The 27126-nt window shown below is 41.4% G+C and overlaps 1 protein-coding gene and 1 pseudogene across 1 annotated transcript in view; both read right to left on the reverse strand.

Moving 5' to 3' along the window:
• The window catches only part of sgms1b (sphingomyelin synthase 1b), a 48007-nt gene that overhangs the window by 11493 nt on the left and 9388 nt on the right, over positions 1-27126 (reverse strand). Inside the window, exons 2-3 of the mRNA XM_048608748.1 lie at positions 13751-14652; positions 10049-10166 (exon numbers count right to left, since the gene is read on the reverse strand). Coding sequence (XP_048464705.1) covers positions 10049-10166; positions 13751-14379 — 747 coding nt within the window. The 5' untranslated portion in view covers positions 14380-14652. The remainder of the gene's footprint in view (positions 1-10048; positions 10167-13750; positions 14653-27126) is intronic.
• On the reverse strand, positions 26482-26900 carry LOC109915827 (annotated as a pseudogene).

Raw genomic sequence — 27126 nt, forward strand, 5'->3', positions numbered from 1 at the left:
GTTCAAATGGACTTGAACATATTGTTTTCGGAGTCCTGATATTAGCTAAAGGATCAGGAAGTACTTGCTGCTTCCCCCACTCAGCGGTTGAGAACGCCCTTGACCGTGTCTCCCGCATTTCAAACCGCAACTCATCCCTCACACCCCGTCCCCACATTAACAACCAAAAAAGAATCCCCCTCGTCCTCACGTACCACCCCACCAACCTCCGGATCCAATGCATCATCCTCCGACACTTCCGCCATCTGCAATCCGACTCCACCACCAAAGACATTTTTCCCTCCCCACCCTTATCTGCTTTCCGGAAGGACCACTCTCTCCGTGACTCCCTTGTCCGCTCCACACTCCCCTCCAGCCCCACCACACCCGGCACTTTTCCCTGCAACCGCAGGAAGTGCTACACCTGCCCCCACACCTCCTCCCTCATCCCCATCCCAGGCCCCAAGAAGACTTTCCACATCAAGCAGATGTTCACCTGCACATCTGCTAATGTGGTATACTGCATCCGCTGTACCCGTTGTGGCCTCCTCTACATCGGGGAAACCAAGCGGAGGCTCCAGGACCGCTTTGCAGAACACCTACGCTCGGTTCGCACTAAACAACTGCACCTCCGAGTCGCGAACCATTTCAACTCTCCCTCCCATTCCTCAGACGACATGTCCATCCTGGGCCTCCTGCGGTACCACAACGATGCCACCCGAAGGTTGCAGGAACAGCAACTCCTATTCCGTTTGGGAATCCTGCAGCCCAATGGTATCAATGTGGATTTCACAAGCTTCAAAGTCTCCTCTCCCCCTACCGCATCCCAAAACCAGCCCAGCTCATCCACGCCTCCCTAACCTGTTCTTCCTCCCACCTATCCCCTCCTCCCACCTCAAGCCCCACCCCCATTTCCTACCTACTAACCTCATACTGCCCCCTTGACCTGTCCGTCCTCCCTGGACTGACCTATCTCCTCCCTACCTACACTCACTTTTACTGGCTCCATCCCCGCCTCTTCGACCTGTCTGTTTCCCCTCCACCTATCTTCTCCTCTATCCATCTTCTATCCGCCTCCCCCTCTCTCCCTATTTATTTCAAAACCCCCTTCCCCTCCCCCATTTCTGATGAAGGGTCTAGGCCCGAAACGTCAGCCTTCCTGCTCCTACGATGCTGCTTGGCCTGCTGTGTTCATCTAGCTCTGCGCCTTGTTCTATCAGATTCTCCAGCATCTGCAGTTCCTACTATCTCTGCCTGTTGCATAATCTAGCTTTCCCAGTTATGCCCTATAACCAAAAACAGATCACTAACCCCACTGCTGTTTGTAGATATATTTATAGCTAGTATGTTTGTCAACAACAGCAGCAAATGCACTTCAAATGATTAAATAGATATACATTAAAATCACTAAAGAATTTTCCCTTTAAAATTTAAATGATCTTTTCACTGTTCTTAGCATTTTTAGAAGCCAGGTATTAACAACTGGCCTTTGTCGACATGAATCATTCAAAGAACCTCAATAACTCCTTTCCAAATTATTACAATATTTCACATACATGGGTACATCTATTTTTTGTTCCTGTAACTTCCAGCAGGAACTTCCAAAAGTGGCAAGACCAGACAGCAAATGGAGAATTCTTGCCCACGTCCGCTTAAGTCTGGGATCACTAAGAAATACAAATCTTGTTTAACAACGAAGCCATGGGCTAGAAATATGTCCATGATCTTGCAAATGACAACTGAAACAACTCTCTATTAAGATGCAATGGTAAATATAGTGCACATTTATAGAGGGATGAGTAAGCAACACACATTTATGCAAATAAGTGAATCAAGACAGCAAATAGAAACTTCGTTTACACACTGAATTATTCCCTTATACATTAAGCCTATCAGTAAATGCATTGATATGCACTTAGGTGTCATAACGTACATTATAGTTTACTGAAAAAGTGCATTTGCCAAGTAGCTGCTTCTCAGCTGACAGACAAGATGAAAAGCCTCTGTTATAAACTTCTTTGATTCTACATCCATTGGAAGTTCATAAAAATCATTCTGCACAAGCATCTTCAATTGCTCCAGATGAATTCTCATAAATTCATATCACATTGGCATTCTGCAACAAAACCTGCACGCCTCTGGGTACACAAGCACTAAGCTAACATGATACCAAACCCATATTTAACCCAAAATCTCTCTTCCTCCTGTAATGTAGCACCCACTCAAACCATTTGTTTACAAATGGAATAAGGAAATGCAAGTGCATTAAAAAAGTTTACTTCATCTGTGTCTGTTTATGGCTAACGTTCTAGGATAGAGAACTGATAAATGAACTAAGTATTATTTTCTGGTTATTTAGATTAACTTCTTACCAAGTCAATTCATTCCTTCTAGTGCAAACTCATATGCAAAGATAGTGATCACATTTAACCTGTTGTGGCAATACTTGAAAGCAAGTAAAATGCATTGTAGTCAAAATTCTAAATGACAGCTGCAAGTTGAACTCCAGCAGTCTAAGCAGCCATAAAACAGCTGAACACAAAGCACACAGACAGACATGTAGATGACACAGGATTCCATGCAACTTCGCCCTTTGCCTGCCTGGTGCCTCAGTCTGAATTAATCAAAGCACCTCACTACTGCTTATCACTTCACAGATATGGTTTTATTCCAAGAAATAGTCTGCATCAACTATTTAACTACAGCAGAGAAATAATACCCTGAAAATTGTAAGTGTAGAAATAACTGATTAAAACCTGTAAATAATACTTTAACAGCCAATCTCTTAGATTACATGCAATGGATCATTTGTGAAGTCTGTCTTTTAAATTTTCTACAGTTTTGATTGTGGACTAAAAGGTGAAAAAAACTGCTTTTAAAATCAAGTATTGTGGGGTTTCTTTTAAAGTAACCCGAGACTGTTTATAAATACTGTTTACGTAGTTGCTTATTTAAGCCATCGTGAGAAGATTTACAGACCAGCTGGAGCCAATGGCAACATACAGAGGGAGATTCAGCTAGCAACAAATAGCTGATTTGTCTATGGATTAGTCGCTGAATATCAATGACAAAGTTTTTCGCCTGAAAACTACCGAGAGATTTGCTCCCACATTGCTGAATAGCTTTGGGCTGTGAACCAAGATAGGGCAAAACCGACAGATCTCTGCAAGCTCAGGAGCTGCAAATGTTTTCTTTAAAGTGCAAGAACACAAAGCCTGAAAAACATTTTCTTCAGTAGTTGCCACAAACTGTGTCTTTTAATAAGTTAGTGACCATTATAATGTGCTAACCAGTTAACATGAGCCTCCTGCAAACAAGGGAAAGCATTCAGAGAAAGAAGATTGAGAAACAGCATCCTGATCAGTACAACAATCATCTCAGCAAATCTTATGAAACAGGGAAACATGGACCTGCTTTACAATCTTTCCCTCTGCCTATAATACTAACATTATTGTTCCTTGTCTGTGTCAAGAGCATTCATAATGGGATTAGTTTTAACAGAGACTTTGATGAAGACAATTAATAATTGTTTATATGTAGCAAGAATCTATTTATTTGTAAAAAAAAATTGGTAATTCTTATTAAGTACAGAAACCTGTTCAATGCGTTGTCAACCTGGTTCTGAAAGACAGGTAAATTGGGCAATTCTAGGTGCATCTCAAAATCTTTAACTTTTGTGTTGACTGCAGGAATAGTGATGGTGAGTAAGAGCATATCAGTTCCTTTCAGAACCTTCACACCCTTGGGAAGGTAAAAAGCCTTGAACGTGAGACAAAGAAAGAACAGAAAGCTAAGACTGGTATAGGAAGACTCTGATGTTGGCTGGAAAAATATTTATTAATATTAATGTTTTAAGGATTCATTGCCATTGGGAGAAAGAATTCTTGAATAACCTGCGTGTTGTGCATATGCTTAATTTGCTCGTCACAGAAAGAAAACAGAGCAGGAATGAAAAAGTAACTTTCAGGTTGAAAGACAGTTACTTGTATAAGGATCAATGCCAGGATAACAGCAAAGTGCTGGAAAAATTCAGCTATTTTGGCAGCATCAGTGGAAAGAGAAACAGAGTTAGTATTTTGAGTCAGATGAAATTTTTCAGAGCTCAATGTAGGAATTCTAGCTACTTACAATCAATTTAATCTGGATGGTAAGAAAGCATTTAAAAGTCACATGACAACTGTGGATTCATTAAGGGAAATCACAGATTGGAGGCTGATCATCTTTAACCAACTTGATTGAGATTTTTCATGAGGTAGCAGAGAGAGTCAGAGTCAATGTGGATGATGTGGTTTCCCCGATGTAGAGGAGGCCACAACGGGTACAGCGGATGCAGTATATACGCAACTCATCCCTCACACCCTGTCCCCGCAATAACAACCAGCCTTGTAAAAGGCATTTAAAGTGTTTATGTAATGGACTTTTGGCAACGTTAAAGCCCATGGAATAAAAAGGAACCAAAGTTGCATGGGTTCGAAATTGGATGAATGACATGAAATAGTTGTGAAGAGTTGTTTTTCCAGACTTCAGGAAACATCATAGGACTCCCCAGGGCTCAATGCCAGGGCGAAACCACTAGCAAGTGATTGCCACCAGTGAGGGAATCTCAAACTACAGGACACAGTTACAGAGTAAGGGGACACTCATTTAAAACTAGAATAGGAAGCAACTTCTTCTCCAGTTGGTGTGAATGTCTGGAATTTTATGCTCTACGGAGTTATTGAGGCTAGACCACTGCGCAAATTCTTTTTTCAATAAAAAAGAGATTTTTGAAATAGTGAGTTAAGGACTTGGACAGGCTTGAGGGGCCAAATGGCCGACTCTTGCTTCTATTTCTTACAATGTGTTCTAATGAAATTTATAGCAAAGAGCTGTGGAGTGATACAGCTCAGTAGGAAGAGGCAATAAAAATGACTAACAAATATTTTGACTTGTTTATATTTAAGGGCTATGAGGCAATAGCGTAAGATTTTGAACTGTTACTACATTTTCCAACAAGTCTCTTAATTTAGTATTACCTTCAACTTCCCAGACAGCAGTGAAGGAAGAGGCTTTGAATATTTTTAAGGAAGCAGTAGCAGATTAATGACTTACAAAAGGTAGGAGATTGAAGTTGAGAACAAAATCTGATCACATATTTCCAGATACCTTTATTTCAAGGTAACTGTTCCAGCCAATCTTGAACTTGACTATCTGCATACTTACTACCCGTCAGGTTGTCCACAGCACTGGGTCCAAGGCAGGTAATACAGTGTGATAACAATCAGCACTGCACTATCTGCTTGACATTTGCAAAAGCCACATCTTAAACCTCCCCAGGCTTATCCCTCCTGTTGCAACAGGTCGCAACCAGCCTGATCACTCGGATCTTCTGCTACCCACTTATGGATATCCATCACATCTCAGAATTTCTAATGCTCACAAAACTTCTTTGTGAATACATGATGCTAAGCAACGAAGTTCAGAACTCTTTACGTATCTTCCAGCTGACCAAGATAAATCTTGAACTTTAACCAGACTGGGAGTATATTCTGCCATACTAACAGGCTCAATTTTAGAAAATAAGAGTTTTATACAGATTACACTTTTACCAAAGCAAATACTGGAAATTGAATACATCTAGCAGCAGTGAAGAAAACAGAAGTTAACAGTTCAGGTTAACACAAGATCACAGACCTGAAACATGAACTGTTTCTCTCCCCACAAATTCTATTTTTACAGTTATGAACTTGCACTGGGTTCCTGCTAGAACAAGCTGTATGGTAATCTACTAAAACAGAGTTTATAACTTATCCAGCTCTGCCCTTTGTACAAGTTCACAAGTTGGCAGCTCTTTGCCCTATTGGAATTTGCAAAATTTTTCAGTAACCCACCTTTTTCTCATTGTGGAGTCTGGCAGTGGAAAAAACCTACAAGCATTCAATTTGAAAAAAATTGTTTTTATTAATGCATTCAAAGCATATGGGCATTACTGGCTGGGACAGCATTTATTGCTCTTCCCAGTTGCCCTCAAGAAGGTGGTCAGCTGCAGTTCATTTGGTGTGGGGACACCATAAACGCTGTTCAGGATGGAGTTCTAGGATCTTGATAGTTGGGCCAAGACATTATCCTGAGGGACTCCTGCAGAGATATCCCTAGAATTGAGATGAATGGCCTCCAACAACCCCAAAAATCTTGCTTTCTACTAGGTTTGACTCCAATCAGTGGGAGGTTTTTCCTCCCCGATTCTCATCAACTCCCACATTGCAAGAGCACTTTGCTGATTCCTTTATTCAAATGTGGCCTTGATGTCAAAAGCAGTCACTCTCGCCCCAGCTCTGGAGTTCAGCTCTTTTGTCTACATTTGAACTGAGGCTGTAACGAGGTCAGGAGATGAGTGGCCCTGGCAGCAAACAACGAGCATCAGTGAGGAAGGTTATTGCTAAGGAAGTGCTGCTTAATAGCACTCATGAAGACTTCATCCATCGTTTAACTGATTATTGAGAGCAGATTGATGACAGTAATTGGCTGGGTTGAATGTCTCCTGCTATTTGTGTACAGGGTATAGCTGGCAATTTTTCATATTACTGTAGACAGGACCAATAAAATTCTGAAATGAAACAGGAGTAACATTTGCATGATTTTTAGGCAGAACGTAAGTATAGACATTGTAATCTTATCAGACCATAGTGCTGCTCTCTCATAAACAGAGAGATTACTGATGGTAGTTTAACCGGAGGGTCACTGCACCTCAAGCGAAGGGAAGACAGTGACAAGGAGAATCCTTCAGGTAACCTCAGCTGGTGTGGAAATTGAACCCATGCTATTGGTATACCTCTGCATCCCAAACCAGCCAACTGAGCTAAACCAACCCCCAGCAGGACTAGCCTAGAGCACGCAGAATAATAAAAGGCTGTTTCTTATAAATTTTCCTGCCTGTAAATTGCTGTGACAATATGCCATGCCTGTCTTTACTGCACCATTCTTATACCTCAACTCCTTGACATCTGTCATCCAGCTGACCTAGGTCTATTTCTCTTTCAATAGCCCTCACTTCACCTGCTTGAGCTTTTTGTAGCCTTTCAGCTTTGATCAAATAACCAAAATGAATTTTTCTTTTCTAGATGTTATTTAAGAGTTGTTTTTGCTCTTGCAGTATCAAGTACCTTTTCTTTTATCTGATTTTTTTCTACGTGATTTTAATATACATATTAACATTCACATTACAAAGGCCTCTATTTTCTTTCACAGATTCTTGCTGTTTCAGGTTTCTGAGCTACACAGAAAAGTGGACAAAGTGTATCATCTTAGCAGTTCTTTTTTTGTTACACAATTGAGTTTTGATTGCACATCGTCCATTTTCAGAAAAATGACTTCTGCGCATCTCTATCCTTCTTCAAATAGATCTGCTATTTTGCGCTATCATTTGTTTTAAAAGATAAACCTATTAATTTGTTCCAGAATGGGACCAATACTTCAATCTAATTTCTTCAAATCGATTGCTTTTAGCTATCTTTGCTTTTGATTTTTTGGTGTTGTACTCAATCCATATTCTAAACTTCTAAATTTTACTGAATCTACAAGGTTTTGTAGGGCTTATTCTAATTCTGCAGCTTTGTCAGTGTGTTGCAAGTATGTTAGCAGGCTACAGGTAATGAATTAATCCCAGGAAGCAGCCTTATCAGAAGATGAAACGCTTCAATTTCTCCTCTAATTAGAAAAACCTAATAATCATCAATTGCACTGTAGGAAAGTTTAATTCTTCCACTCTGAACAGCACTGTGGATTACCATGCCGTACTACAATATTTCACGACTAATTTCTGAAGAGCTGTAAACACTGGCCTCATAAGTCACGTCCGCACCTCGAAACAAATTTCCTTTTTAAAATCCTTCTCTGTTCCCATTCAACAAGCACCATCATTAATTGGTCTGAACGTACAAACTGATAACCTATATCTCTAACAATGTTCAAGTCCCTGAACTCAAAAGTTGAAGAATCTGAGGAATAGTAAAGTGCTTAAACAGGTCTATTTTGGACAATGTGGCCAGTTATCTGGTCTACAAAAAGCTGCATTGACGAACTTGTACTCAATTGATCTCTCTCTTTCATCAGCAAAATGATTAAAGGCATCACTGCCATTGTTTTCAAGCAGCACTTATTCAGTAATAACCTGTTTAATGGTACTCTACTCCAGATCTCATTAAAGCCTTGGTCCAAAGAGCAGCCCAAAGTGCAAAATAGCCATGGAAAAGATCCGAATGCCAAAGAGAGGAGAAGAGAAAGTGGCATCAATATAGCACTTGATTGAGTGCTATATCAAACAGGTGTGGTAAAGCTGAAGTCAATAGGAATCAAGAGCAAACTCTCCATAAAGGTAGATGGTGTGGTTGAACATTGAAATAAATCAATTTGGCCTATAATATTGTTGCTGGGCTATCTCAAGGCACTTCCCTTGGCCCAACCATCTTCAGCTGCTAGGCAAATGGCTTTTCCAATATGTAGAATTCTAAACACTGTGCCATCACATTCAACAGGCATTATCATTGCTGAATTCCACCTGCCCTGAGGGTTACCTCCAACCAGAAGCTTAACTACACCAAGGAGAATAGTTGACTAGGTGACCATTTTACTGAGCATCTTCGCCTAGTCCATAACGGCCAACCCAATCTCCCGGTCATCGTCCATTTCAACTACTGTCCCCACCACTCCCACTCTGACATGTCCATCCTAGGCCTCCTCCAGTGTCGCAGTGATTCAGAATGCAAATTTCAGGAACATCTCATCTTCCACCTGGGCACCCTATAGCCCGGACCACCAACATCGAGCTCTCTAATTTCAAGTAATATTCCCACCAATCCCCCGGCTCCCTTTTCAGCCCCACCTCCTACCTTTGATTCCACCTACTGACCCTCCCTTCCAGTTACCAACTGGATTCATTCCTCCCATTCAGCAACCAGGTTGTACCTACTACTAGTGTCCACCTATCACCACCATTCTGCTGCCCTCCCACTCCATCTTTATCCGCAGCTCCCCCTACCCCACATCCAGTTCTGAAGAAGGGTAATACCGAAACATTGACTTCTCCTTCCCTCCAGATGCTGCCTGGCTCGGCGTGTTCTTCCAGCCTCCTGTTCATCGACCTTGGATTCCAGCATCTGCAGGTTTTTATCTCTAGAATGGTTATAAGAGCAGGCCAGAGGCTGGGAACTCTGAAGAAATTAACTAATCTCCTAATTCGCCAAAAGTCTCTCCAAAGGCACGAGTCATGAATGTAATGGAATAACCTCAAATTGCCTGAATGGATGGACCGACAACAGTCAAGAAGCTTGGAACCCTAAAGATTGAAGCAACGTACTTCATTGGCACCCCATCCACCGGCTTAAACATTTACTCCCTCCAGTGCTGACACACCATGATTACATGCACTTACATGAGAAATTGTAGTCAACTCACCAAGGCTTTCAAGCCCGCAACTTCTGCCAGCTTGAAGGATGGAGGTAGCAGGCGCATGGAAATATCAGCACCTGCAATTCCCTTCCCAAAGCGCATGCCACTTCGACTCGGGCACATAGTTGTGTTACTTCACTGTCGCCTGTTCAAAGCCAGGAACATCCTACTTAAATAGCTTTGATACTGTACCTATACCACACTGACTGTAGCAGATCAAGGCAGCTTATCAACTTTTGAAAGGCAATAAGTATTGTCCTTGCCAGTAAGCCAGTGAATGAACAAAAATATGTTTATAAAACGTTTCCATTGTCTACACCTGACTCTGACATGAAGTATTTGTGTGAATAAATTCAACCAACTATGTTCTCTTCAATGCATGTTCACATAGTTGGCTACAAATAAATGAAAACAAGTTAAATTTTGCAGAGCATCTAAGTTTAATTTCTGTGTGTAATGTTGAATAGATTTCAATGCATATGGTCCAACTACAAAATTTCTTTAGAACATAACAAATAAAAACAAAAATGTTGCGCTTTCTTTTCCATTTACCTTTACCAGTAAAACACTTAATTTTACACCTTTAGTGGTTTTAAAACTGATAGTCTGTTACCTTCTATTGTAGTGATATGAGCAGACTTACCTTTGGAGAACAGCTGAAGTGCATGCCAGGCACTGGAAGTGTTGTTACATACATTGTAATGCATCTGTACAGATAAAGCGTGCCAACTATGAAGAAGAATCTCCTGCCCACAATAGATCTAATCGGTAGGGGAAGAGAAAAGAGAGAGAGAGAGAAAGAAAGAGAGAGAGAGGGAGAGAAAGAAAGAGAGGGAGAAGAAAAAGAGATGTCAACATTTCAAACTAATATACTATAGTTACTATTAAATATGGCAGTATTGTTTAAATTTTCAAGGCACTCCAAACATTAAAAAAGGTTTTATGATGTTCCCATCCAAGGCTGATGTTTAAAAAACATTAAGAAAATACATTTTCCCTGAAGAGAGAAACCTACCATAGGATACAGCTCCACAGATATGCACTGACTACTTCTGCAAGGCATTACAACCAACTTGAACCTGTTGTTAGCATTCTGTGGGTAGACTTGCAAAGCATAATTTGACAATGATCACAAATAGGATCTCTAAGTGAATTTCCCTTAACCTGACAAAGGCAGCTTTTTGATACAGCTCTAACTCAAAAGCAATTAATTCAGCACAAATGAAGAATCAAAACCGGAGACTTCCTGCTGAATACAGCTCACCATGAAGGAATGCATTCATTCACTGAGATGTCAAAAAAAAAAAATCCTTATTTTGCCCATTTTAAAATCGCATAGAAAATTCAAAGAAAGAAAATTGAAATCCTGAATAGGATATTAGGCTGTGTACAATGTCTTTTCTCATTCCTGCCATAAAAAGCAATTTTTGAACATTTATTCAGAACTCCCCTCTCTCTCCGAGCCAGCAGGATTTGCTTACAAAAAGATAATTCGGAAAGCTACTTTTCTGCTTACAATCAGATCATAAGCAAATACTACTGGATCACTATTTTGTGTGCGCAATCTACAAATGGAAGGAGAAAAATATTCTATAAATATTCTACAAGTAAGACTTACTTCCAAGTATAAGAGTTCAGAATTGACTCTTTCATCAATTCTTAACTGAAGTGAGGTGCAAACAGCCCCAAGTGAAACTTGGGATAGGAACTGAAATTCTTCTAACCTTATCTGGAAGGTCAGCTCAAACAAACAATCTATGCATTAGAATCTAATATTCATCTTCAAAAACCATAAGATATAGGAACTTGAGTAGGCCATTCGGCCCCTTTAACCTGCTCCGATATTCAATAAGATCAGGTCTAATCTGACATTTCTCACATCCACTTTCCTGCCCTTTCCCTATAACCCTTGATTCCCCGACTGATCAAGAATCTAGCTCAGCCTTAAACATACAAAAGGACTCTGCCCCCACAGTTTGTGTTCCATAGGGTCTCAAGCCCAAGAAATTTCTCATCTCAGACTTGAGTTGGCATCCCTTTGTTCTGAGACTAGTCTCTCTAATCCTAGGCTCTCCCATGAGGGGGAGCATCCTGTCAGAATTGACCATATCAAGCCCCCTTAAGAATCCTATAGGTTTCAATCAGATCAGCCCTCACATTCCATTAGCCTTCCTGATTACCTGCTTCATCGATGTCCTAGCCTTCTGTGCTTTGTGCACAAAGGCCTGTGTTTTGCAGCTTTCTGCAGTCTTCATCCTTTTAAATAATATTCTGTTAATTTAATAACGTCACATTTTCCCACATTATTTGCAAACTTTTTGCTCACCTAAGTCCAATATCTCTCTAAATTATTTATATCCCTCGCACAACGTGCCTTTCCATCTATTTTTGTGTTGTCTGCAAATTTGGTTACAGTGCATTCACATCCTTCCTCAAAGTCTTCAATATATATTGTAAACAGTTGTGGTCACAGCACTGATCCCTGTGGAATCCCACTTCCCAACCTGAAATTGAACCCCTTACCCCCAGCGCTTCCTGCCTATGAGCCAATTCACTACCATGCCAATAAACTACCTCCAACACCAGAGGATTTTATTGTATGATTTGACCTTTTGTAAGGTACCTTGTTGAATGCCTTCTGGAAGTCCAAATGCATCACATTGGTTTCCCTCTATCCACCCCGGTTGAAGCCTCCGTGAAAACACTATTAAATTAGTCAGACATGATTTTCCTTTCACGAATCCAGACGGTGTCTGCATGATTAGATTATGATTTTCCAAATTTTCTATTATTACTTCCTTAATAATTGATTCCAGCACTTTTCCAAAAATACATGAGGCAAATCAACCTACAGTTACATGGTTTTTGCCTCCCTCTCTTTTTGAAGGGGCATGTCACATTAGCAGTTTCCAATCCTCTGGTACTTCTCCAGAATCCAATGGATTTTGGAAAATTACAACCAATGCACCCACTATCTCTGCCGTTACCTCTTTTAAAATCCTAGGATGCAAGCACCAGGGCCAGGGGTCTTGTTGGTCTTTAGCCCCATTTGTTTAAATCCAACTTTAGTGATGGTACTTAATTCCTTCCCTGTATTCTTTAGTACTAATGGAGTGTTCTACTACAAAGACTGATGCAACATATGTTTAACTCCTCTGAATTTCCTTGTTCTCCAAAACGGTCTTCCCAGATTCATTTGCTAAGGGGCCTATGTTCACTTTGGCATCTCCTTTTATCTATTTAAAGCTCTTATCAATTTTTACATTGTTTGCTGGTTTGCCCTTGTAATTTTTTTTTTTTTTTTTAGTCCTCCTTTGCTCGATTCTGAATTTACCCCAGTTTTAATGACCATCACTGACTTTGGCTTCCTTATATACTTTTCAACATACTACTCTCCTTAACTTCCACAGTTAGCCATGGTTGGTCAAAGTGGTTCATTCTACAGTCTCAGTAAAGGTTGGTACTAGAACTCCTCATACTTAAGTTTATTTATTCATATGCTTTTAGGACATTTCATAATCAAAAATTCATCCAGCTTTATTAGAATCAAAACAGTGCCAATTGACTTCCATCTTATTCCATACTATCTATTTTGTTGTGACCATAAATTTTATACTCTCCTGTCCTGAAATGAAATGATAATGCTGAAGTAAAAGTTCTAGTCTTAGAATGGCCCACACTGTAACTGCAACATTAGACTCAAATTGCCATAAATGAGAACGAGTATATAAAACTCATGGCTAGCATCACCCAGGCTCAATCTTGTCAACTAGATGAAAACTTTGAGCATGCCTATATACATATGGCTGGTAATTTCTGAAAATGATTGCTTTCTCTCACCAATATTCAACTTTACAAAGCAGTTAGGAGTGCCGATCACTGCACTGTTGTTATGTTGCATTAAGCCAAAATATAGAGGATCGTTTACGGAAAAGAAGTTCAGCAGTCAAATTGAAATATGACAATATTACAATTACTTATAAAACATAACATTCCAAATTAAATTTGGTTTATTCATTGCTTATACATTTTAATTCTCATTATTATTCCCTCCAATGAGAGTAAATTCAATTGGCTTAATCCATTTAGCACAAGCAATCTGGTTTTTGTTTTGAAAGCAGCAACCTCAAATTCCAGTTTTTCCAATGTTACAGAATAATGATTCTTTGTCTTAAATGATACAACCCCAATGTAATATTTGATTGTCTGACTTGCTGTGTTATGGAAAAATAACTACAAGCTAAAATACACAAGAACTGATCTAGTCTTAGTAATTCACTTATTTGGAGTAAAAGTTACATCAGACGTCAAAAAGAAAAACCAAGGTATTGCTAATTTTACTTACTTGTATTTCATTAGCACCCACTGAACCAGCCATAATCCTACAAGTATCATGCCATTAATTTCACAGATGGAGAAGGCCCATTCCACTCTGTTAAAATAGTCAAAAAATTTGTCCGGTAGAGGAGGCTGCTCCTCCTTGGGAGGCACACGTTCATGGACAACCGAGATCATCACTGTGGTAAGTAGAAAACAGGAAAGTGCATAAAGGAAAGCCACACCAGTCTTCCACCATTCCAGAGAGAATCGAAGTTGCTCCAGTTCTGGCATGGGGATTTGAATCATTTCTTTTCGGTAACCATTTGCCAAACCAGTTCTTTTGGTTTTATTGTGGATGTCATTCTCACTGCCAGCATTTACAGAACCCATGTTAAGATGGCCATTGGCGTGACCATTCTTGTGCACTTCAATGTGATGCTCCATCTTCAATGTTTCTATCTTTTCCAGCAGTTGCTGGCCATTGTCTGATGCAACGAGAGACAGAGGCGGTCTTTGGAAATCTTCTTGAGACAGTTTTAATAGGCCTTGGCCGTCCAGCTTATTCTGAAATGCATCAGTGTACTCCTGCATGCCATGTTCGGTGAGCCAGGCTAGCACATCTTTGGGTGACCATTCTACCACCTCCATCGTCATAATAAACAATCAAATGTCAAATGAACTAAAAGTGGGCACTAGTTGGCAGCAGCATCTTCATAACTTATTTTACCCTTCCCAAGTGGAAAAAAAAGTTCTCTCCATGGCTTATTCATTTTGTCTTGAGAACATTAACAAAATTTGATTTTCAAGAATCCAGTTTGGCACATGAAGCGTATCTGTTGATTTGGTTTTTCTCTCAGCTAGTACGTTATGGCAACCTCATTGCTGGTATGTTTCATGTGCAATAAATTTCCATCATGAGGTGTGAACCTAGTGGGCAAGATGGGGTGAAGGGGAATGGAGAAACAACAAGGAAAAAAAATTAGAAGTGCAGAAGCATATAACCTTTCCATAAAAAGGCAAAAATAAGCAGAACATTAGCACCAAAGGTGAAGTCAAAAGGCTAATTTGAAATCTCATGCTTAAATTTAAATTGATGCCATGATGCACGGCTACTGAACATTAAGATTTTCCAGCAAAGGTAAACCAAAAACTATGCTAGATTTCTGAAAGGGAACTCAGCAGTACAGAATACCTCAGCAAATGTACACACTCCAGATTAAATTGTGCCAAGTTTAATTGAATTTGCGTGAGGAAACAAAGATGACTAGGAATGATCAAGTGCTAACAGCAAACTGGAAAATCTTCCCACAACTACATTTTTAATCACATGGTATGGGGATGGAGGGATAACAAGATGGCAAGGCGACAGCAAAGTGGCAAGTGGGAACAAGAGGGAATAAATGAGAGGAAGAGGAAGAAGGAGAAGGAAGAGAGAAGGAGGATCGAGTGAGGGAAGGAAAAGCAAGAACATTTAGAAACTCCTTTTGCACCAGGAAGAGAGAAGCGTCGATAACCAGAGGGCTTCAGCTTAGAGGGAGAGAGGGGTACTGAAAGGGAGAAGGATTGCACATGAACCCACACAGCACATCAGGCGAGTTTATAAACAGTGAGGGAACCCTGTTAGCACCAGAACAGCCAAGTCCACTTTCAGAAAGAAGAAACACAGTGAAGCAGTTAAATGATTATTTGGAGGGCATTTTCTCAAATAAAAATAAAGGATCTACAATCAAGTACAATGTTAACTAAAATTGGAATATAAACAAACAGGTTTGGGGGCTGTTGTAGCGTCACTACCACGGTGCTATCTCTGACAGCTTCAGGTTCCACCTGACCCAGAGGTGTGGTCAAAATATGTCCAAACTGATTAAAATAATATAAACACAAATACAACTAGAGGCATTAATTAAAATTAGCTCAGAATTATAATTAATTTAAATGCAATAGGGATGGTTGGGCAGGTGATATGCTGCAGCAATATTATAGGCGTGCTAGTGGACACCAGAGAAGGTGGAAGTGGAGGAAGCCTCAAATCATTGCAGTTGTCCACTAGGTTGACTGCTTGATTGATTTATTGCCTCATGTAAACAAAGCTTTTCCCTGTACTACGGTACAAGCAGTACAGGCAGATCATAGTAAGGATGTATAGATCAAAAGGACTTAGACAGAGGCATACAGGTTACATTGCACAGGGCATGCGCTAGGCAAAATCAACATTAGCAACATGAGCATTATTTGAGGCTAGACAGTCCATTCAGCAGTCTGATAACGACCAGGAAGAAGTTGTTCCTGAACCTGCTTGTGCGTGCATTCAGGCTTCTGTATCTTCTGCCTGACAGAAGAGACTGTAGGAGATTACTGGGGTGCGATGGGTCTTTGATAATGTTGGCAGCCTTTCCGCAGCATGAACAAGCAGGAGCTGCAACATGGATCAAAGACACATTTGCTTGTAAGGATTAAACAGGAATATAGTGGTGGGCAAGGAAGAGCATACATAGGGGAAAAGACACAGGCTTGTGCCATCTAGCTGGTCCCAAGGTTTGGAACCTCGTGGGCTACAACAACTGGATCCAGACAGGACAGGACAGGACAGGACTGAACTAGGAGAGAGGCTCTATTTGAGGATTACGACTAGCTAAATGCCCAATGAAAAAGCAGATCTACAAAAGGTAATAATCAACCTCTGGATGACAACTTAAGCCATGAGCAAATTGGCAGAGGGTAAATAAGACTAGAGTCCAATGCATGGCTCAAAGACTGATGCAAAAGAAATGGGTTTTGATTCACGGGACAGTAGCTGTGGAGAAAGTGGGGTCTGTACAATTCGGACGGTCTTCATCTGAACCACAATGGGACCAATGTTCCAGCAAGTTGTGTAACTAGGGGGTGCTGACAGGATTTAAAATTGAATAATGCAGGTGAAAGGGATCACATGGAAAATTCAAGAGAAAGGATAAGCTATTACAGCTGGTTAGAGATACGGCTAATAATAATCAGAATCTGGCAGGAAAGAACACAGCATACAAAAAGGGCTCAAGCAGTTAAGAACAGAGTTTGCAAGAATACCAGAAGTGAGAATTAAAGACTGTGCACTGCTCGGTACCTGAATATATGCAGTGTTCATAACAACACAAGTCAATTGATAACACAAAACAGAAATAAATGCTTATGACCTGATAAGCATTTCGAAGGTGTGGCTGTGGATGGCTAAAGCTGGGTGTTAAACAGTCATGGGTCCCTGGCATTACAGAAGCACAGGAAGCTAGAAAAAGTGATTGATATTTCTGTTAAATAAAAGATAACATTAGTACAGGAGTGAGAGGTCACCTTCATTCAAAAGATCAAGGTACAACAGATTTTGCAGAGATAAGCCGCAAAGTTAAGTGGTCCAGGGACTAGTGTCGTTAATGACATGGTCTAAAAATGGAGATGAGAAGTCAAGTATACATTTTTGTGCAAAGTGGAAAAGTCACCACAATGTGAAGAGCTGAAAATGACAGCAATTATGATCTGTAGTAAAATCTAAACATCTAAAGCCATTTCAAATATTAGACTTTCAGTAGACTTATTGACTACAGTTCCACCTCCAACACCATAATTCCAAACAAACTCATCTCCAAACTGAGACCTAGGTCTCAGCTCCCCTGCTCTTTAACAAGATTGTGGTCTGAGAAGTCAATCAGTAAGAATAGGCAACAGCACCACCTCCACCACAATCCTCAATACTGATGGCCCACAAGGCTACATACTCAGCACCTGACTATACTCCTTATACACTCATGGCAGTGTGACCAAATTCTGTCCCAACTCCATTTACAAGTTTGCTGACAGCACCACTGTTGTAGGTTGGACCTCAAATGATGAGACAGTGTGCAGGAAAGATATTGAGTGCTTAGCTGCATGGTGTAAAGGCAACAATCTCTCCACCAACGTCAGCAAAATGAAGGAGCTGCTCATTGACTTGTGGAAGCAGAGTGGAGGGCACACCCCCGCCTGCATCAATGGTGCTGAGGTGAAGATCGTTGAAAGCGTCAAGTTCCTGGGCCATCAACCACCTGTCCTGGTCCACCCACGTCGACACAACAGTCAACAAAGCACCACAACATCTCTACTTCCTCAGGAGGCTAAGGAAATTCAGCATGTCCAGAAGGAGTATAGGATACTTTCTGTGGGACATCTATCTGGATGCATCACAGTGTGGTATGGCAACTGCTCTTCCCAAGACCACAAGAAACTACAGAGTTGTGAACGCAGCCCAGTCCATCACGCAAACCAGCCTTCCGTCCACTGACTCCATCTATACCAAAGACCCCTCCCATCCCAGTTATCCTTCCGTTGGGCAGAAGATATAAATGTTTGAATACAAATGGACTCAAAACCAGCTTCTTCCCCACTGGTATCAGATTTCTGAACGGACCACACAAACGATCATTTGGATTTCTTTCTCTGTACCTTTTCTGCAGCTGTAATACTGTATTCTGCACTGTGTTCTGCGATTCGGACGTACTTCGTATGGTACAATCTGCCTGTGCAGCACACAAACCAACAATTTTCACTGTATCTTGGTACACATGACAACAATAAATCAACTTCCAGCAACACGTGGGTAGAGGTTTTAGAACATGGTGGTAACTCCCAAGTCTTTCTCAGTCCCTTGATAGCAGCACCAAAGAAATAACTTGAGAAGTCCCAACGCAAGAAGTGAATTAAAATTAGCATGATCTTGGCATGTATAGAACTAACATGGACTTCAATAAAAAGGTGACCAGCAGAATCAGAAATACACACAGTAATTATCACAAAGCCTCTATACTAAATTTTTCAATTTATCCACCCACCCAGTCAGAAGGGAAAACATATGGTGTGCCAACACAGCTAACAAGAGAAAAGCATAGTAAAATTTAAATTGGTGTTATACTTTCATTGTTAATGCCAAGTACAGCATATGATACTACCACTCATTGTTTTATGTAAATTGATAGCCTTCACAGAACAAGGAGAAAATAGCAATATTAAAAAGAGAAAGAAAATCATGCAATGAAGCAAAGCTGATTAAGAAAAGTTGACGTGGCAAACCACTGTAGTCTCTTCCGACTATAGTTATTATCTTATTTCGCTGGTCGCAAACAAATATGCCTCCTTCATTAGCTGCCATATGTACTATGCTGCAGAAAAACTGTAAATTATTAGTTTGTCTAATGTGTATTAGATAGAGAATAATTTGATAGCAGAACAAGAGAAAGTGTGAGTAATAAGAGAATAAGCTCCCTCCATTGCACACCAGTTGATGCTGGTTATTCCAATTTATTATTCAATGGAAGCAAAAATTGAATAGTGTGCGTTCATGGCAGCTGATCCACTGACCCAGCTTCTAACATACCATTTATGCAAACTCACCAATGCAGAATATCAAAGGAAATGCTACCCCTCGCAGGAAAAAGTTAAACCACTGTCTCACTGGCCTGTTATAGTTGCTCAGGCTGAATACAAAAACTTTTGACACTATCTCTCTTTACTACCCAGATAACACACCTCCCCTCAAAGCTTTGCCATTATCAAGTAATCAATATCAACCTAAGAAAAGTAATGGTCATTCATATCATTTGATCTTTGTAAGACCTTTCTCTTCCTGCAAAAGACAAGGATTGTGGGACATCATCTGATAAATGAGCCATTTATGCTGCCACTGTGAAATACAAAATACAAACACATGCACTCCTTGAAAATTATTACATCAGTGATGGTTTGCTTTTGCAGCGGGAGGAGGAATTTGGATCTTCACAGTCTTTAATATGGGGAATGTCGCAGGGCATTCATCAAAGAGCTGCAATGTCTACACGGGTACATGAATAGAAGTCCTGAACCTTGGGCATTCTACATACTTAAGAAAAGCCCACTAGCTGTTTGGTGCAACCCATACAGATTGAATATAATTACATATTACAACAAAATGTCTGTAATACATGTTGCCAAGTGCAAACTGCAATTCCACAAGTCTCCTGAGACAAGCAGATCACCAAAACATTCAATGTCAATTGTCATTCAGCAATACTGACAGCAAAATGCTGGCATTGCTAGTGACTACAGGTCTCCTTCTGTAGATGATAATTCAACAGTCTCCTTCATGTTTATATAGCACTACACACAGAGGACAAGGTAATAGGCATTTAGCAATCATATGACCTCATTGTAACCCACTACTTGTGACTTGGGGTTTCTTTGCCATTCTTGACTGCTGTTAGTCTTCTTCGTATCCAAATGGAGACAGAATTCATGGCACTACATGAAATAAGTCCATCATTTCAGTATTATTTATGCTTCCCATGATGAATTTGCCTGTGCTATTTTTATTATAACTGTGGAGATCATTAATGATCTATGAATGGAAGGTGAGGAAGAAGAAATTTGCAGGTCTCAACTACTATTCAGTTCGATCTAAACAAGTGAAAAAACACACACTGGACTTGTGCATCATTGATGTTATTCTGGTTTTTACTCAGCACCATTTAAGGTTATGTACATAAAAGTGAAAGATCGTTAAAATTAAGAAAAAATTCTTACAACTTCACGCACGTTCAGTATGTACTTATTCTGATTTGGACAGGTGATTTCCCTTTTGCTGACACGAGGAGTGTGTTTAGGTGGGGTTATATAAATTACAATGGGGAGAACATAATGATCTTTAACCTCAATTTCTGAAGTGCACATTATTTCCACCATTACAGCAAAGAAAAACAGCCTGAGCCAAGTATTTCTTGCTACTCGAGGGCTGGGCATTGGGAAGTCTTTATTGACTTTGTGTCTCATTTTAATTTGGTTTTTCAACACTTCATTAAAATATCAGACAAACCATTAAATCAGTTAGCAAAGAAAAACTTTTCTGTAAGGGTTCCTCAAATGTAACTTTTGACAATCATTCCGAACAAGTTCCTTTTAAGTTATATGGGGAAGTTATTATGAGGTCCTTTAAAAAGTACTTTGGTTCTGCAGCCATTAAACTTAATGCAATATGCTTTCATCTGAACAGAAATTAGATTCTAATTTAAATAAATGAGTTTCCTTCTCTACTGGCAACCTATCCCAATCCGCAAGGAAGTGCCACTTTATCAAACATTTTGGCTACATATTTTTCATTAATAATCTACAACACACAAAAGAACTGATGTCGTTTAAAGTGTATTAAATAATTCAGTTTCAGAGATAGGACTACAGCTTTGCATTAATTATATGCAATACGTTTTGTTCAGCACAAACAAGCAGTGGAACTGCTTCATATTTAATACTTTTGGAGCACACTATTTCGTTTTCATCACTTCCACTCAATTAGCATAGTCATGGAAGATACTACAACTACTTGTGACCACCAAATCTTTTGCTTGGTATTGCATGTGCCAAGTACAATCAGCATCCACCCTCTCCACTTCTTCTGCTCCCTCAATACGTGGCTACATGATGCCCTATAAGGGACAACAGTTCTCCAAAAACATACCAGGAGAATCAAACTTTTTCAAGAACCCGGAAAGAACACAACTTTGTTGCAGCATTTTTGGTAGAAAGCACAGGCATTAAAACAATAGAAAATAACAGCAACAGGACCTTGACCAAGTGCGTTAAGTTAGATTGTTTCTTAGATGTGAAAAAGGACATTTTGTTAAGTGTATACATTGATGCACTGTGATTTCAGGTTGGGAACACTCATTGGACAACCACTGGTGCACAGAGGGATTTCCATGATGACTGGGTGTTGCAGGGGCTGGAGTTTTTTTTTTTTTAAATTCACTTATAGGACATGGACATCACTGGCTGGACAGCGATTATTACCCGTCCCAAGTTGTTTCAGCGGCGGGAGTCCGGGAGGAAGCGCAAGGGCAGCCTGGGAAGGTGAGCTTTTCGGTTATAAAAGTCTTACCTCGCGTGACTCCATTTTTGGAGTAAGTGAGGTAATATATTTGGGCAGTTGCTTTACCTGAAACACTACCTAGGTAGTGTCTCCCACCCATCCTCCTCCTCTAACCAAAAAAAAAGGTTCTGAGCGCTGATTTGGTAAGGCTACTAGTATATATATTTTTTAATTTGTCTGTTTGGGAATTCAGAACAGTGGGGATGGATGTTAGGGCAGTTGTATGCTCCTCCTGTAGAATGTGGGAGGTAAGGGTCACCACTAGTGTCCCCACTGACTTCATCTGCGGGAAGTGCACCCAACTCCAGCTCCTCGGAAACCGTGTTAGGGAACTGGAGCTGGAGCTGGATGAACTTCGGATCATTCGGGAGGCTGAGGGGGTAATTGAGAGGAGTTATGGGGAGGTAGTCACACCTCAGGTAGAGGCAAAAAGTAGATGGGTTACAGTCAGACAGTGCAGGGATCCCCTGTGGCCATTCCCCTCAAAAACAAGTATACCGTTTTGGATACTGTTGGGGGGGACGACTTACCAGGGGTATGCCATGGGGTACAGGTCTCTGGCACAGAGTCTGTCCCTGTTGCTCAGAAGGGAAGGGGGGAGAGGAGGAGAGCATTAGTCATTGGGGACTCCATAGTTAGGGGAACAGATAGGAGATTCTGTGGGAACGAGAGAGACTCGCGGTTGGTGTGTTGCCTCCCAGGTGCCAGGGTCCGTGATGTCTCGGATCGTGTTTTCGGGATCCTTAAGGGGGAGGGGGAGCAGCCCCAAGTCGTGGTCCACATAGGCACCAACGACATAGGTAGGAAAAGGGATGGGGACGTAAGGCAGAAATTCAAGAAGCTAGGGTGGAAGCTTAGAGCTAGAACAAACAGAGTTGTTATCTCTGGTTTCTTACCCGTGCCACGTGCTAGCGAGGCGAGGAATAGGGAGAGAGAGCAGTTGAACACGTGGCTACAGGGATGCTGCAGGAGGGAGGGATTCAGATACCTGGATAATTGGGGCTCATTCTGGGGTAGGTGGGACCTCTACAAACGGGATGGTCTACACCTGAACCAGAGGGGTACCAATATCCTGGGGGGGAAATTTGCTAATGCTCTTCGGGAGGGTTTAAACTAATTCAACAGGGGGGTGGGAACCTGAATTGTAGCTCCAGTGTACAGGAGGTTGAGAGTAGTGAGGTCATAAATAAGGTTTCAAGGTTGCAGGAGTGTACCGGCAGGCAGGAAGATGGTTTGAAGTGTGTCTACTTCAATGCCAGGAGCATCCGGAATAAGGTGGGTGAACCTGCAGCATGGGTTGGTACCTGGGACTTCGATGTTGTGGCCATTTCGGAGACATGGATAGAGCAGGGACAGGAATGGTTGTTGCAGGTTCCGGGGTTTAGATGTTTCAGTAAGATCAGGGAAGGTGGTAAAAGAGGAGGAGGTGTGGCATTGTTAGTCAAGGACAGTATTACGGTGGCAGAAAGGACGTTTGATGACAACTCGTCTACTGAGGTAGTATGGGCTGAGGTTAGAACCAGGAAATGAGAGGTCACCCTGTTGGGAGTTTTCTATAGGCCTCCGAAAAGTTCCAGAGATGTAGAGGAAAAGATTGCAAAGATGATTCTGGATAGGAGCGAAAGTAACAGGGTAGTTGTTATGGGGGACTTTAACTTTCCAAATATTGACTGGAAACGCTATAGTTCGAATACTTCAGATGGGTCCGTTTTTGTCCAATGTGTGCAGGAGGGTTTCCTGACACAGTATGTAGATAGGCCAACAAGAGGCGAGGCCACATTGGATTTGGTACTGGGTAATGAACCAGGCCAGGTGATAGATTTGGAGGTAGGAGAGCACTTTGGTGATAGTGACCACAATTCGGTTACGTTTACTTTAGCGATGGAAAGGGATCGGTATATAAAGCAGGGCAAGAGTTATAGCTGGGGGAAAGGCAACTATGAGGCTATGAGGCGATGAGGCAAGATTTAGGATGCATAGGATGGAGAAGGAAACTGCAGGGGCTGGGCACAATTGAAATGTGGAGCTTGTTCAAGGAACAGTTACTGCGTGTCCTTGAGAAGTATGTACCTGTCAGGCAGGCAGGAAGTGGTCGAGCGAGGGAACCGTGGTTTACTAAAGAAATTGAATTTCTTGTCAAGAGGAAGAAGGAGGCTTATGTAGAGATGAGGCGTGAAGGCTCAGTGAGGGCGCTTGAGAGTTACAAGTTAGCCAGGAAGGACCTAAAGAGAGAGCTAAGAAGAGCCAGGAGGGGACATGAGAAGTCTTTAGCAGGTAGGATCAAGGAAAACCCTAAAGCTTTCTATAGGTATGTCAGGAATAAAAGAATGACTAGAGTAAGATTGGGGCCGGTCAAGGACAGTAGTGGGAAGTTGTGCGTGGAGTCCGAAGAGATAGGAGAGGTGCTAAATGAATATTTTTCGTCAGTATTCACACACGAAAAAGACAATGTAGTCGAGGAGAATACTGAGATACAGTCTATTAGACTAGACGGGATTGAGGTTCATAAGGAGGAGGTGTTAGCAATTCTGGAAGGTGTGAAAATAGATAAGTCCCCTGGGCCGGATGGGATTTATCCTAGGATTCTCTGGGAAGCTAGAGAGGAGATTGCAGAGCCTTTGGCTTTGATCTTTATGTCATCATTGTCTTCAGGAATAGTGCCAGAAGACTGGAGACTAGCAAATGTTGTCCCCTTGTTCAAGAAGGGGAGTAGAGACAACCCTGGTAATTATAGACCAGTGAGCCTTACTTCGGTTGTGGGTAAAGTGTTGGAAAGGATTATAAGAGATAGGATTTATAATCATCTAGAAAGGAATAATTTGATTAGGGATAGTCAACACGGTTTTGTGAAGGGTAGGTCGTGCCTCACAAACCTTATTGAGTTCTTCGAGAAGGTGACCAAACAGGTGGATGAGGGTAAAGCGGTTGATGTGGTGTATTTGGATTTCAGTAAAGCGTTTGATAAGATTCCCCATGGTAGGCTATTGCAGAAAATACGGAGGCATGGGATTGAGGTTGATTTAGCGGTTTGGATCAGAAATTGGCTAGCTGTAAGAAGACAGAGGGTGGTGGTTGATGGGAAATGTTCATCCTGGAGTTCTGTTACTAGTGGTGTACCTCAAGGATCTGTTTTGGGGCCACTGCTGTTTGTCATTTTTATAAATGACCTGGATGAGGGCGTAGAAGGATGGGTTAGTAAATTTGCGGATGACACCAAAGTCGGTGGAGTTGTGGATAGTGCGGAAGGATGTTGCAGGTTACAGAGGGACATAGATAAGCTGCAGAGCTGGGCTGAGAGGTGGCAAATAGAGTTTAATGCAGAAAAGTGTGAGGTGATTCACTTTGGAAGGAGTAACAGGAATACAGAGTACTGGGCTAATGGTAAGATTCTTGATAGTGTGGACGAGCAGAGAGATCTCGGCGTCCATGTGCATAGATCCCTGAAAGTTGCCACCCAGGTTGATAGGGTTGTTAAGAAGGCGTATGGTGTGCTAGGTTTAATGGTAGAGGGATTGAGTTTCGGAGCCATGAGGTCATGTTGCACCTGTACAAAACTCTGGTGCGGCTGCACTTGCAGTATTGTATACAGTTCTGGTCACCACATTATAGGAAGGAAGTGGAAGCATTGGAAAGGGTGCAGAGGAGATTTACCAGGATGTTGCCTGGTATGGAGGGAAGGTCTTATGGAGGAAAGGCTGAGGGACTTGAGGCTGTTTTCGTTAGAGAGAAGGTGGTTAAGAGGTGACTTAATAGGGACATACAAGATGATCAGAGGATTAGATAGGGTGGACAGTGGGAGCCTTTTTCCTCAGATGGTGGTGGCTAGCACGAGGGGACATAGCTTTAAATTGAGGGGTGATAGATATAGGACAGATGTCAGAGGTAGGTTCTTTACTCAGAGTAGTAAGGGCGTGGAATGCCCTTGCCTGCAAAAGTAGTAGACTCGCCAACTTTAAGGGCATTTAAATAGTCACTGAATAAACATATGGACGATAATGGAATAGTTTAGGTTAGATGGGCTTCAGATTGGTTTCACAGGTCGGCGCAACATCGAGGGCCGAAGGGCCTGTACTGCGCTGTAATGTTCTATGTTCTATGTAAATGGCACTACAGGACTCCTTGGAAGTTTTCATTTTTTTTTCCTTTCATGGGGTCTGAGCATTGCTGACAAGGTCAGCATTTGTTGCCCATCCCTAATGACACTTGAACTGAGTGGCCTGCTAAGCTGTTTTTGAGGGCAGTTAGAATCAACCTCATTGCTATGGGTTTGCAATCACATGTAGGCCATTAGCACAGGGATGTCCTTCTCTAAAGCAATTTAGTGAGCCTGACTTTTTTGTGAGAACCAGTTAATAGTTTTCTGGTCACAATTACTGAAACTAGCTTTCAATTACAGATTTTCATGAAATTTAAGTTCCACCAGCTGCCATAATGGGATTTAACCAATGACCCCAGAGGATTAGTTTGGGCCTCCGAATTACTACTTAAGTGACATTACCACAATACCACACTATTCCCACACATCAGTTCAAAAAAAACTGCCCAGGAAGTTACAACTTCAGATGAGGAATTTCCCTGGTCCCTCTGAAACAGGCACCGACTGAGTTACTTATCTAGATAGTTACTGAATAGAAAAACCTAGTCCATTTCCTGGGTAACTACAAAACTGATTCCCAAATCTCTCATTGGGCAACTATGACCCACCACCTGACACATCCCCCCTCGTTCCCGAAGCTGACATCCAGGCTCTTGGACCCCACTACCCACCTTGATCACTTGCCACCCTACCCACTAACCTTCTCTCCATTTTGTTTCCAAAAACTTTGGGACATTTAAAACATACATACAAAAATTCTTTATTATCTACATTTGGTGAAATTGTCCTTTAGAGATACTAGAAGACTCCTTTCCATTGTGGGCACCTCTGTAAACGGTCTCAAAAATCTCTCTCCTGTTTGTCTTTCATGGGCCAATTAATTTTGTCGTTGATGCGTGTACCTAAATCAATCGCGGTGTGCTTGTTTCTAAAGAAAAATGTAACTGTGCATGGATTATACAACTCATACAAGTTGAAGTAGTCAGGTATCTGTGATATCCACGAGATAAATAACGGCACCATTCTTCACCTTTCCAGCAATACTGTACAAGGCATCATCTATCTTCATACAGTTGGATCCCAATCATGACCAATGCAAATGACAGCAACACAATCTGCTTCTGACACAACGGCCTGGTCCACTTGCCAGTCATTGTGAAGATGGGGAAGCAGATATGTCATTCTGGCAAACAGTTGCATTGCTTTCAATACCTGCTATGATTTGGACACCAATTTCCAAGGTTGACACCATCCCATTGCTTCCTCTGTGCACACCAAACAGCCGTAGCCTCTCCAGCCCCCGTGGCACCCTGGCTCTTGCTCCAAAGCGTCTGGCAACCAAGATGGTGACCGACATTTGACGCCTTACTGTGACTAAAACTGAACTAACTTCACAGAGGCCCGTATC

This window comes from Rhincodon typus, chromosome 20 (genome assembly GCF_021869965.1).
Source record: "Rhincodon typus isolate 14 chromosome 20, sRhiTyp1.1, whole genome shotgun sequence".
NCBI lineage: Eukaryota > Metazoa > Chordata > Chondrichthyes > Orectolobiformes > Rhincodontidae > Rhincodon > Rhincodon typus.